The 14,717-nt window shown below is 36.7% G+C and overlaps 1 protein-coding gene across 2 annotated transcripts in view; it reads left to right on the top strand.

Moving 5' to 3' along the window:
- fign (fidgetin) overlaps nt 1-14,421 on the top strand; it is a 51,642-nt gene extending 37,221 nt beyond the window's left edge. For both annotated transcript variants that reach the window (XM_066688001.1, XM_066688000.1), the window contains exon 2: nt 11,322-14,421. In XM_066688001.1, coding sequence (XP_066544098.1) covers nt 11,330-13,573 — 2,244 coding nt within the window. In that variant the 5' untranslated portion in view covers nt 11,322-11,329 and the 3' untranslated portion in view covers nt 13,574-14,421. The remainder of the gene's footprint in view (nt 1-11,321) is intronic.
- The last annotated feature ends 296 nt before the right edge of the window (nt 14,422-14,717 follow it).

The raw sequence follows: 14,717 nt of genomic DNA, 5'->3' as shown, positions 1-14,717 counted from the left end.
TCAATAATTATCTCATTTTATTTATACAGATGGATAGTTGTGGATGAGGTGAAAGGCTTTCTTTGCTCTATTAGAGTATGCTTTCATAGGTGCACTAAAACTCTTATGCAAGAGTCTAAAACAATAAAAAAAATTATAAAGATGTTTGTATTATGTCTGAAAAAGATCATCCACCTATTATGATGTTTGCCTGCTAAAAATAAAAAAAGCAATGTGCAACCAATGCTTAAATCTTCCACTGTAAGTTATTTAATATTGGGTAATGCTGAAGACAGGAAACAAAAGGCATCAAGGGTTGACATTAAATAATACAACTAAGAATGCTAAATTTCATTTACTTGTCAAATTGGTCTTGGACGTACCAAAAAAAAACTTGAAAATCTAAGTGTTATACATCAAAAAGAACCATACCTACGGGAACAGGAAACAAAGACGATATGAATAATCTTGGGAAAACCTTATTCGGAATAATGTAGTGTTTTTACCTGTTTCTTAAGGGATTCTGTTGGTAGGTATTGGACTTTCAGGGGCTAAGAAAAGGAGCATTGTATCATTCAAGGATGCAGCTGCTTTGAAATACATAATAGGTGTTTACTAGATTGAAATGATTATACCTCTGTCAAAGCAGACTGACTGCACAGTGTCTTTTCTGAGAATAGCATCATGAATATTATTGTGATTAGGAAGTGCTGTCTTGTCACAGAAAATTGACTGACTGATGGGTTGACTGTATTAAAGATAACTAGAGTGTATACATGTACTTTTTACGTCTCCTGTACGTTCACATTAATGTAGTCCTGATTTTTTTATGGATGTATGTATTTATTTATTTATTTAAAGCAATTGCATAAGCAATGTTTCTATAATTAGCGTCTAGGCATTGGATATTATACTGACAATTTAACCCAGTCTTAAGAGGTGCATCTACAAAAGCAATAGTCAAGTGTTATAGGGCTTCTTTGGACTGTAAAATCAAAACAAAACTGAGCATTATAATGCATGTATTTTGTTTAATCAATGCTTCTTTTAATGACATTGAGAGACTTTGTTCACCTTTCTGTTAATGTTTAAATTGTTTTTTATTTTATTTCCCCCCCCACCACTGGAAGTCAATTATCAAATGTGATACATGGAGGCCAAATGTGAACATTCTCTTACATCAGAACACGGATAGTTCTCACACATTAGCTGTAATTCATCTGGTATGCATTCCCTTTTCACGTAATGACATGTTTGTGTAGGTCAATGGCTTACCAGTTTGAATTGTTCTTACCCGTAGGGTTTGTGGAGGAATCCATACATGGAAATGACCAGTAGACATTTTATTGACAAGGGTCACTAAATATTAATCAGAAAGGGTTGTCAAAAGAGGCTGTACTTTAAGCATCAATGGACCCCAAGGCAACATTATTCTCTTCATTGGACCATAAACCTACTGTACCAACAGGCAGTACATGTAATTCACAAAATACAGGACATTTTTCCCCCAAAATTAACCTTTAAAAATCGATTTTTAATCTCTGAATATTTGCTTCATGCACAGATGATGCAGCACTGTTCCTGCAACACAGCTACAGTCGGTTTTGCCTGCAATGTGCCTTTCATATGTCTGACATCTGTGGCTGCGTTTGCTAGTTATGACTTTAGCAAGTTTTGATTTAACTAGCATTGTTCCAATTAACTATCCAGGTTGTATTTTACTCAAACCCTTCCATATGCTTCTTTTTCAATACAAATTCTCATTCTGCAATTTCAGATAACATAAACAAATGACTGTACTTTCTCAGCATCTCCGGTTTGCTTGTATAACCATATATGTTAACAAAGGCTAGAGATTAAAGGAGAGTGTTCAACCCATTTTGATTATCTAGTAGTTAACTCGGTGATACAAGAACATCAAGACTATCTTAACTGTATACTGGAAGAGTAGGTATTGCCTTCCCACTTTGTGTAGGGAAATGTTTCTAGTTCTACATCCTGAATTTAGACTCTGCAGTTATTTTGGTCTCCATGGTGAATTTATTTTATAAGCTTATGAACACCTTGTTCTTTTTGTTCCAAGCTAAAAATATATATATTTTTAAAATGTCTATTCTTTTTTTTTATTTTTATTTTTTATTTTTTTCCCCATATCTTTCAGTCCTGGTATCACTCTTGTATTTTTGTAGATTTTATGTTATTGGTGGTTATCAGAAAGAAAAATTATAGTCTAGATTGAAGTGTGTATGGATAGTATGCAGATTTTGTATGACCTTCACTATGTATTACTTTCAATCCTGTACATATTCATTCTCTGTTTTAAAGGTTTCAACTTGTACAATAAAGGCCCAGACCAAACCAAAGTTACATCCACCAATGAGTTGCAAATTTAAAGCACAGTATTTGATGGGAGCTCTTTGGCAGAAGGAAGAATGTTCTATCAAACCAAAAGATTTTAGCAGTTTTGAACGGTTACTGTTCGGAGAATTTTAGTCTAAACATTTAAACAACAAAAGCACATGGGAAGATTTACATGGGAAAGATTTGGTCAGAATTCTGACTTGTTTGTTAATACACACGGAAAAATAAGTGAATAACCCTGATATGGATGGCAGCCGGGAACTAGACAGTAATCCGTATCAAAAGATCACCAACTCTGCATGTAAAAGGAGTAGTGTAGCAAATGAGGGATTTCTCCATGTTTGTGACAATCCTTGCATTATTTATTGTTAAAAATACGCATTTCCTGTAAACAGGTTAAAAAAAAATGGAACAAAATGAATGATAGAATAGCAATTGTGAACTTCGTGTGCAAGGTTATTGAATAAGGCTAGATGATTGGCTTGGGGGGTATGTCTGGGTACAAAGTAGTGGAATAGGTGCATGTGTTTCCTAAACAAATTCTTGCTTAGAGAAAAACATCCCATCCTATTGTCTGTCTTCGCTGGTGTTGCTTCCTGAAAGTTGTCCATCAAACTGTTTCATGTTGTAGTAGTTTTGAGTCATGAGTTTACTGCTTTCAAAGATTACTAAACACTTGACATATCTTTTGTTCCTTTCAATACTTTGAGGTATCTTTCGGAATAAATTGAATCTTGATATGCCTAAACCTACAATTATGCTTGCATTCTCGTTTATTAGGGCTTATTTGCTAACGTTACTGTGAAGATGATTTGCAGTGCCATTAAAGCTTAAATGCCTGCAGTCAGTACTCAAAATGCAGTTTTTTCAGTTACTCTTCTCTGTAAGCCAGCTGACAGTGGGTGAATTTAAATTGCATACTTCAAAGTGAGTGCCGTTCTTGTTTTTTTTATAATTTTTTTTAACTTTTAGAATTATCTTTATTTATGTATTTATTTCTTTGTTTCAGTTTAGAAAGGAAACCTAGTAGGCTGTAAGATGTAGGCTATTTGTTATACCAATATGAACAACGTACATTTGCAAGTAGACATTTGTCACAGAGTATCTTATATGGATTTGTAAGATTTAAGAATGTTTTTTACAGTTTTTATTTTAATGACTGTTACTGAAATGACAGCTTTTAGATTTAGTTCTGAAAAGGCTGAGGAATACTGCTATGGGATTATTTTTTTCCTTGTGTGTTTGTGTTTGTTATTTTATGTAAATATGTAAAAGGCTTCTGGTTTGGACGTACAGACTTGTTCTTTTCCCAATACATTTGCAATTCGACAGACAGACATGTTTAAGTGAGTTAGGCTGAAAGGACAAATGAAATGGGCTTAGTTTGATTTAAATAATTACAAAAAAAAAAAGTCTGTACGACACTATCTTCCACAGTAGAACAACTATTTCCTGAAAACGCAGTAGGTGGCAGCACTATGAACGAGTGCAATAAGAACTGGAAAACCAAATGCAGACCTACAATACATATATAATGATATGAGCATCAGTTTCAGAGACGAGCAAACTCCGCTTTAAGACGAACAAAGTTATTACAAGAAAAAACTGGTTGGAACTTGCATGACTGTTACATAGGCTGCAAATCAAAAATGTACGTTTGACAATGTAGATATACTTGACACATATTAGTCTCACAGCTGTGACAACATTATTTGGAGCTCTGACCACACAGCTGTAATTGTCTCATTTCGGGGATCCTGCAAAAACAACTGATTATCATTGCCTTAGCTACTGGTCTTCCAACTCCTAAAACAATACCTGAAATGTACCGTTTGACTGCACAGATTTTGTCTATATTCACGAAAGAGGTGCACAGGGGAGCTGGAGAGTTAAAGGTCAGCTACGCCTTTTTCAATTGTTAACTATACCTCTCCAGAGATAATTCACATGATCTGTTTGGATATAAAGTCTTACAGCTGTCATTCAAACAAGCTAGCTTACAAATTAATAAATAGGATTTGATCTGGAAACTTGCATCTATCACTTTCGATCTTTGTATGTGTTTTTTCTAGAGCACTGACGGACCATTTTTGCACTCCTACTGTAATGTCAACAGTCACTTGTTTCTGTAGGGACATCATAGCTTGAGGAACATGGAGTGTTGAAATATGTATTCACCAAGTCATAACTTTAAGCAATTCAAAGTACTGTATTTTGCAATATGGATATTTACCATGTTGGAGAGGTTTTTAAATAAACAACATGTATTTGAAAATAATGTTAATGTAAAATTTATATTTATCTTAGATTTCATTTAAGATATTCCTGTAGTTACTGTTCATTTGAAGTGTTATTTTTTCTCTCGCTATGAGGTCCTCCCTAAAAAATATTGTCCACATTTATATCTTATGAATACTTCCTAAATCCAGGGGAAAAAATATAGTTTCCTCAATCTACCTGAGCTGGTCAAGAGTTACCTGATTTATAATATGAACCTGTAACAATAGGACCGATTTTTGGCTACAGTGTTTGTGACTCCATTGTTTTGTTTTTTGTTTTAGTTTCTTAATTAGTCTACTTTAAAGATTAAAAAAAAAAAACTTGATTGAAATTGTCAGATGCCTAAAGACAAAGTTTATTTTTCTACTGCTGAAGCTTGTATCATGCTATAGCATGTTCACAACACTTCTCATTTAGTGGGATGAAATTGCAGTTCTCATCCACAATATACTGTTACTTATTAAATATACAGAGACACAAGAATACACTCTATTGTTTTTTCATGCTAAATAATATTCAACAGCATTAACATTCTGTGCATTAGACCTAAGATCTTAATAGCTCTGACAGAAAGAAAAAAAAAAAAAAAAAAAAAAGACATTGCAGCACCCTGTATTTGACTAAATTGTGGGTTAAATGGTGCTGCCTGGCCTTTTCGACTCATTTAAATGACTGTAGTATGGATTAGTAATGTGTATGTATGTATGTAGGCTATATCGATATGTGGTGTGTATATAGAGTTATTTGGTCTGTATGCTTTTTTTATGGTTATTTCTGTTTAAAACACAAAATTGCAGTCGGGAGAAGGAAACCAAATTTGTATGTATAATTTAAACCGAAATTGATCTTGTAAGGATGCGTGGGTCAGTTTATGAAAATTCCTACACTATAATGAACTGTAATTATAAATATCTTCAGCACCTTTTGAAGAAGATATCGGATTTTTCTTAGATGTAAGAATCCACTGATAATATTAAATGCTTTCAAACAGCTCTGCAGCTTAATTATTACATTACTAAATGTAGCAGTCTGTTCGGCGGTGGAAACCCTTCCACATTATAATCACGCTGAAGATTGACTGTTAAGAGCTCATTACAGTTATTTTTCTAAAGAGCGGTTTATTAAACACAGTTACCTAATAAGCATCTTTGGTGGTGCAAATTGCTGAAAACAGTAATGAGTCTGATTAGAGCACATTTCAATTATGACAGCTCAACTCACCAAAAAAAAAAAAAAGAAACACACACATTTCTTTGCCTTGATGCTTGGGAATCCTGCTAGAAGGCATTGCACACACAAAACCACAGCCACCTCTGAGCTTACTTTCAGCGGCACAGTAATGAATAGAGAATTGTGCAAGCGGCAGTCCAATTTACGCACTGGGAAATTGGATGGACCGAGCGGAGGCGCAGTCATGTTTGCTTAAAAACAGCAAAGGCTACCAAGATTAATAGTTCCCAAAAAGGTCAGCTCTCTGTTTCTCTTGCTTCTTTGGTGATGATTGCAGTAACAGAAATTAAATGAAATAAAAATTAATACAGAGCTTTTGATCATGAACTGTGAGTTATGGTTTTTAAGTTATACATGCTTCACTGTCACAATTTACATAGCGTTGTGTGGTGGAACTTTTTGGGGGGGACGAGGAATCACGTGGTACACATTTTGAACTGAAAGCTTTGTCTTACAAATTGAATATGGAAAAGTAATAATGCAAAATAAATATAAAATGTTTCCATGAACAATGTAAGATTTAAATAGTCTGAATTTAATAAATACATGTTTAAATTTGTTTTGGATTTTACATCAAAATCGCTTTATATTTTATGTGATTGTGTAAAGGCATAGATAGATTTTTGGCATAGATCGTTTCATAAATAGATTTATATTCTAGTGTTACATGCCTACATCAGTTAAATGCAAATTAAAATCATATTTTAATATAAAACTATGTGAATATGAAGCTAAGAGATGTTTATTATTTTAAGAGGCAATTAAAGTGTAATTTTTTTAAAGTAATAAATACATTTGTCTGGAAATGAAATCAATTTTTTTTACGGTTTTCCTCAGTTATATTTGCTGATATAACATGACAGCTTCTGTTGTACTTAAAATTAAATAAGCTGAGCTACTTTGCTTCTGTTGCTTTGCTTTTCATGTCAATGCCTTTTTAAATAGTGCTTGACATCTTTATATTGGACAGGTGTAATGACTAACACATTGTGGTAGCAGCAGCAAAAGCCCATACTAATGTATGCTTTTGATGATGAGAATAAATAAGAAGTACTTCAATGAGAGTGCTATTGCAAATCTTGTTACTTAAATTTTAAACCTTTTGACAGCTGAATTATCTCCCATGTTATGGTACCTTTTATAATTCTGCTTATTTATTTATTTTTTAGCAGAACTTCAGGGTTAGGTAGTATCTATGCATTTATATTGCATTAATCATATAAACTATATGTATATTTTATAAAAAGATCTACAAAATGATGAATAATAAAAAAACAACTAACAAAGCTGTTACCAAAAATGTTTTTTGTACCGTTTCCAATGCTGTATGTTTTGGGATATGGTGTACAAAGCCTGACCAGCATGTACTGTTAAATTATACAAAGACCTCCTTTTCTCTGGCCCTCTGAGTTGCTAATCAGTGAAATTTGAGCTAATGCCCTAGAGCCAATGAAAAAATATTTCACTAATGGAACATTCACTAATTATACCCGTTGAAACAGAGAAGGGATTTTAATATATATAAATATATATTCTACATTATTGTGCACCTTAGAAAATGGCCTACAGTTTCAGTTTTTCAGTTCGGTATTAATAGTAGAGTATTTTTGCGACCCTCAATAGGCCAACACCAGCACAGTTCATTTCGGACTCTCCGTGGCTTTTTTTTTTTTTTTTTTTTTTTTTTTTTTAAACAAAAAAAAAAAAAGGCTGACTTGCTGCTGACTGGTGCAGAGGGAGGTGACAGCTCCTCTGAATGCATTTTTTTTCCCCTGCCCCAACCCCCACTATCCTGGCTTCTCTCCTTCCTTCTTTGTCTCTCTCTCCCTCTCCTCTCCTCTCTCTCTCTCTCTCTCTCTCTCTATTTCTCACTGCCAACATGCCTCAGTTTTTGTTTTGTTTTTCCTGCTGAAATCTGAACTTTGCTCCCCTGAGCAAGACCAACACAACATGAAGAGTTAGTTGGTGGATTCTTTTACACAAGGAGGGAAGCAGTTTAGGCACATGATAGACTGCATTTCACTGCTGGGGAGAGGAATCGGTCGTTTTTGTTATAATACAAGTATATGCTAATTGTCTACTATTTATGTATAATAGCATTTCGGAGGGGTGGGGGTCAATCTATTCTATACATGTCCATAATTAATATAACTCAAAACAAGCCTGAGTGAATTAATATATTTTTAATAGTCTTTAATATAAGGTTGATATATGTGAAATTCAGAATCCCTATGAACACTGATTATATAAATATATATATGAATATGTATATGCATATGTATAAATATTGTACCCTTCCATCCTGCGCTCGAGCTGCCCCTGAAGGGTTATTTTAAACTGTCTGTGAAACTGGGAGAATGAAGTGTCCCATCTTGTCCTCCGCTACAAGAAGAGGGACGCTTCTCTGGAGCCGCAGCCCTTTCCACAGCTGAGTGATTTTTGAGTCACTCATGCTTTATTTTAATTTTTTTTCTTCTGTTTCCATTTCATTAAGCATTTGATGTTCAGGGATCTGAACTGTACCTGTTAAAGTACACTTAGCCAGAAGCGCCTCTGTGATTGTTGAAAGTGGCACTTTATGCAGATGAGATGGAATAAAAAAAAAAAAAAAAAAGTAATTTGCTGCAAATGTATTGTAATTTGCAGACGTGAGATGTGAAAGTGTGATTTAAAAGGAATCATCATTTGGAAGTGTTTAAATTAAATAATTAGGATGTATTAGTCCGGTACTGCATGTTTCTTTGAGTCACCTTTAACCATATCTGTACTGATGTCTTTGAGAAGTATAAGAAAATTCTTGCTTTTTACTGAATGTGAACAAAAACTTCTCAATAGTGCATAGATTGCTTTGCCAAAATCACAACCTAATCATGAAAAAAAAAAAAAAAAAAACGTTTTTAATTCTGGCAAGTAGGATTTTTACATGGAAATGTTATAATTTTTTTTTACTGTAAAAACTAATATACATATTTAAATTAATCATGTTTATCATGTCAGGGTTTATTGAGAAGCTGTTGAGTTTTGTTTTTCACTAAGGTGTTAAAATATTTCATATTTGAAAGTAATCTTGAATGAAGAAAAGGGCTTGAATGTGCATCTCATTTAAACATGAACTGTGATCAATGTAATACTTATCATACTTTGTCATTGTACATTATAAAAGCGATTTCTAATGTACGTGTATTATTTGATAGTTCTCCTCCCTGGTATTTTATGTAATGACTCACAGTGCTGTCATTTCTAAATGCTGATTCTGTTTAGGACTTAATTTATTCTTCAGAAATTGATTTTATGTAAGCTATTTATGTTTGAACAAAATTTGAGATTTAATTATGCGTCATATATGCATTCACATAATTAAGTTCACATAGTAATTGTTTGCAAGTTGATAAGGACTTTTTTATTGAAGTGTGAAATATTTAGACAATAGCAATGTTTCCATTTCCCCAGAGTTCATGAACCAATAAGTCTTATTTTATTTTCCCATCTAAATCATGGTGCCTGTTGTCGTAAGCCAGTTTTACAGCATATTAGTATTAAAATAACACGCACACAAAGAATCGTCTCACTTTATGAAAATAAACTTCCAGTTGTAATACATTGGCAGTTTTTGAATGACTAATGAAACCTCTATAGTATCATTGGTTAAAATAAGGCAATCATTTTAGAAGGAAAAGGCTGTGAAATGTTGTATGTATTTTTGATTTAAAAAAAAAAGAGTAAATTCTACTACAATGAAGACAGTGATCTGACAGCTGATTTGATCTAATTACTATTATACCCATGATCTATTGTCAGATATGTGCTGTACAAGTAAAGAATGGCATTTCAATAGACAGCTCTGTTCAATGGGTCCCTTCTTCTGAAATATTTTTATTTCAATATCAAAAAATAATAGATGTGCTTTTTTGTCATTATTATAGCTCTTATCTTTTTTCTTTTTTCTTTCCCCCCTTTTTCCAGACAATAAAACTGCCTTTCAAAATTACTAATGGGAAGATTGTGATTTGTTTTCATAAGCTTATTTTCATTATTATTAATTGATAGACTTTTTCTGTGGCTGGCATATTTATAGCAATGTTTTGCTCTTTGTCTTATGCATTTCTTAATCATTAACTTGGAAGCTTGACAGGAGTGCCAGCCCTAGCATGATTTTCTTTGACTAAAACCTTGTAAATTAACACAATTAGCGCAGCATCATCCTGCTAATTAGCTTCCAGTGTCTGGTGCTGCAGTTTTGCAAACGGCGGGGAGGGTGTCAGATGGGAATCGACATGCCGCTCTGTTACCAAACAAACAGTGTGTTGCATTTTGTGTAGCTTGGGAAGCCTGTGGCAGCCACGTTTGATTCCTTGACTGGACTGTAAGATGCTAAAAGAGATGAAATTAGAAGGGGGGGGTTGGGGGGATAGCAATAATATAGCAGATATCCTGTGCCACAGATGCTTCATTTCATCTAGGTCTTCTCTTATCACACAATCTATGCCAGAGGGCACCGGACTGTTTGTGAAAAATCACTTTTGGTAATGCGATCCAGATTAAATGTGCCTGTTGATACAGCTGCACCATCGCCAATAATGTGTGCACTATGCACAAGTAAGAGGTGGTAAGCTAAAGCTTAAGCTGACATGGACTCTCTTTGTGTGTTTATGGCTTAAAGAAAAAATAACACCGTCATTATTTTACAACCTGTTATTGTGTCGAATGCAACTTTAATAATCGCGTACTGAGCTCGAGATGACAGCATATGTAACTACCAGTATTTGTAGATGTAGTTTGGGATTAAACAGGATTGTGCCTTTTGTACCCTGGAGGCTAAAAAAAAAAACGGGAAAAAAAGACCGAAAGACAAGTGACGCTTGTTTTTCAGAGCCTCGACAACAGGACTAGGAGGCAGAAAGGAGCCCGTTGTAATTCATGCCGAGTTGTAGGTTTTGTGTGATGAAAGCGACAGAGCGCTGCCTGGGAGATTGCTTTGCTGCACTCCACGAAGCAGATTTGAAACTGTCTTGGACCGCTTTAGATGAGAGTTGGATTATAGAGTGACCTGCGATGTCTGTGTCATATTGTTCTGTGCAGGGTGCATTATACTGTGCTAACTAGGTGTTGGGTTCCAAATCAGAGAGGTATCCTAGATGTGATCTGTCAGCTGTGTCTCATATTTATTATATGGGGGTGGGGTAGGGGAGAAACAGGGTTGTAGGAGTAAAAGTAAAACTGTCGTGGCAGGGGGCAGAAACAAGGGGCAGGAGCCTTTTTTTTCCCTCATATTTACATTGTATTGCGTATATAGATGTAATTAGGTTTTGTGAATGTGTGTGTTTTAGTATGTGTGTTTTGTGTATATAATTTATTGATATGTATAATTTATATTATATTAGAATGCAGGTCAGATGAGTATACTAGTTTATATATATTCCACATTGTAATTCATTATTGAAATTAAAATGTATCTTTTATTGAAATTGCAGGCTTAAAGATGCAGTGGACCCCAGAGCATGCACAGTGGGCAGAACAGCACTTTGACATCACCTCAACTACCCGCTCTCCAGCACACAAAGCAGAGGCATACCGGGGCCATTTACAACGTACCTATCAGTACGCCTGGGCCAACGATGACATTTCTGCACTGACTGCCTCAAACCTGTTGAAAAAATATGCAGAGAAGTACTCTGGAATTTTAGAAGGTCCCAACGAAAGGGCACTACTAAGTTCTTACTCTGACGGTGCTCCGGGTCTTTTGAACGGAAGGAAGATTGAAAACGATTCCTGGCAGCCTTCTATAAACTCAGACGGGGTTTATCCTATGAACTGTGTTCCAGATGTTATTTCTGCAAGTAAAGCTGGAGTGACAACTGCCCTACCTACAGCAGATGTCTCTGCCAGCATTGGCAGTTCTCCAGGGGTAGCCAGCAATTTGACGGAGCCCAGTTATTCCAACAGCAACTGCGGAAGTCACACAGTAGCCAGTCTTCATTCGGGACTCCCGTCTCAGGAATATGCCACTGGTTACAACGGCTCTTATCTGCATTCCAGTTATAGTGGGCAGTCAGCACCTGCCCTTCCTTCGCCTCATCCGTCACCTTTGCACAGCTCTGGACTTTTGCAGCCACCGCCTCCACCCCCTCCCCCTACTCTGGTACCAGGCTACAACACTGGGTCTCCCAACCTATCCAGCTACAATTACCCATCTACTGGCTATCCTCCACAAACTGCTGTTGCCCCCGGTTATAGCCCTGGGGGGGCACCCCCTCCTTCTGCTTATTTACCATCGGGCATCCCGGCACCTACACCCCTCCCTCCCTCCACTGTCCCGGGTTACACCTATCAGTCCCATAACCTTGCACCAATTGCACCCACCCCTCTGAACAGCAGTTCAGCCAATTCTCTGAAAAGAAAAGCTTTCTATATGACAGGGCAAGCAGAAATGGACTCCAGTTATGGAAATTTCAGCTACAGCCAACAGCGCTCTTCTCAGAGCCCTATGTATAGAATGCCAGACAACAGCATTTCAAACACAAGCAGAGGGAATGGATTTGACAGAAATGCTGAGACGTCATCTTTAGCATTTAAGCCTACGAAGCAGCTGATGTCCTCTGAGCAGCAAAGAAAATTTAGCAGTCAGTCTAGCAGGGCGCTAACCCCTCCATCCTATAGTTCTGCAAAAAGCTCCTTGGGAGGTTCACGATCAAGTGAGCCATTTGGGAAATTCTCGTCTCCTGTAATGAGTGAGCATAGTGATGAGCACAGACAGCATCTTTCCCACCCAATGCCTGGATCGGGAATTGGCACAGCTACCTCATCCACCCGTCCTGCTGAAGAACAACTGAAGAACACTGACCCACACCTTGTGGAACTTGTGACCAATGAGATCATCAACCAGGGACCTCCCGTGGACTGGAGTGATATTGCTGGTCTGGATCTGGCCAAAGCTACAATAAAAGAGGAGGTTTTATGGCCTATGCTGAGGCCCGATGTGTTCAGCGGAGTCTCTGCGTTACCTCGGAGCATTCTTTTATTTGGACCTCAGGGAACAGGCAGAATGTTATTGGGCAGGTGCATAGCCAGTCAGCTGGGGGCTGCGTTTTTTAGGATCAGCGGCTCTGCCTTGGTGACAAAGTGGCTAGGAGAAGGAGAGAAGGTTGTCCATGCCTCTTTTCTGGTAGCACGATGTCGTCAGCCTTCTGTGATTTTCATCAGTGAGATTGACATGCTGCTTTCATCACAGCTGAGCGAGGAGAGCCCAATAAACAGAATTAAAACTGAACTCCTCATGCAGTTAGACAGTATTCTGACCTCTGCCGAGGACCAAATTGTAGTCATCTGCTCCACAAGTAAACCTGAGGAAATAGATGAGTCGATGAGAAGATACTTCATGAAACGACTTCTCATCCCATTACCTGACAGCACAGCAAGGCACCAGATAATCATTCAACTGCTCTCACAGCACAACTATTGCCTCAACGACAAAGAGGTTGCACTGCTCGTTCAGCGGACGGAAGGCTTCTCCGGACTTGATGTTGCCAGATTGTGTCAAGAAGCGATGGTTGGCCCTCTCCATGCCATGCAGGGCACTGACCTTTCAGCCATTATGCCTAGCCAGTTGAGGCCAGTCACTTATCAAGACTTTGAAAATGTTTTTTGCAAAATTCAGCCTAGTATATCACAGAAAGAACTTGACACATACACTGAATGGAACAAAATGTTTGGTTGTAGCCAATGAAATGAGTAAGAAAATCTGGGAACAAAACCCTGTCACCAGAGGGAATGGAAAACAACCCTCTCTTGCAGTAACGATACAGCTGGAAAGGGGAAGTACAGACAACACTGACCTTGGCACCTAAAGGCATCAGAATAGACTTGAAGGAGGTGTACTTTAAAAGAAAGCTGGTAATCTGCAAGAAACGAATTCAGAAAGCTTATTTTGATGCTTGATACTGCTGCAGCCAGGCATCACTTACAAAGGTGCAAGTGGGTTGACTTCGAGAGGACACAAACCCTGTGTGTTTATATCATTCTGCTGTTCTTGAGATTTAGTTGCTATCAAGTGCCTGAAGTGGTGCTTTATTTTTTTGTTTGCCTCACAATCTACATTGGTGGCATGTGCTAATATAAAGAGCTTTAACTTCAAACATTATGGGACTAAACAAGAGAGAGAAGCTGTTGTAATAGGAGACAGTCAGATTTTTGCCATTATACGAGCAACCGTATTCCTCAATCATGTCTGTTCTGCGGTATCACCTGGGAACAGAAAAATCTAGGGTATTGGTAATTTGGACCTTAATTTCTATAGTTCATTTCTTTTGATGTTCTGTCTGCAAAAACTCAGGAAAGTGATTGTGATTTGTACAGTACCTCAAAAGAATGTGTTGAAAGCACTATGTACTGCTGAGAGTTATAGGCTAGGCTTCTATTTTACTTTATCTAAATGTATGTTTACCTCAACAGCTGAAAAAGAAAGAGAAAAAAAAAAAGGCAAGGAAATGACTATGAATGTATCCAGATGTATTCTGGAGTGATGGGACAGAGTCAATAATATGAGTTTAGCAAGTGTTAAGTGAAGAATTTATTGTGAAAATCATTTCTGAGACGTGGGATGAATAGAAGCCCAAAGTTTATTTAACTTCATATTATGTATCAGTACTTAATATAAAGTTCCATGACTGCCTTTGTTCACAGTACATGGGAAGTGCACATAAGAGTAGCATATAGATGACAAAAAGTAATACTACCAAACCGTAACGATGAGGAGCAAATTAACATTGTGTTAATTGCAGGAGGTTTAATATCAGTGGCTACGTTTGTAGCTTCTAGGAGGCTTTTTTTTTTTTTAAGCAATTCCAGTGAGAGGATTTGAGGTCAGACAT

Source organism: Amia ocellicauda, chromosome 16 (genome assembly GCF_036373705.1).
Source record: "Amia ocellicauda isolate fAmiCal2 chromosome 16, fAmiCal2.hap1, whole genome shotgun sequence".
Lineage (NCBI taxonomy): Eukaryota > Metazoa > Chordata > Actinopteri > Amiiformes > Amiidae > Amia > Amia ocellicauda.
This window is presented reverse-complemented; position numbering and strand designations above follow the sequence as displayed.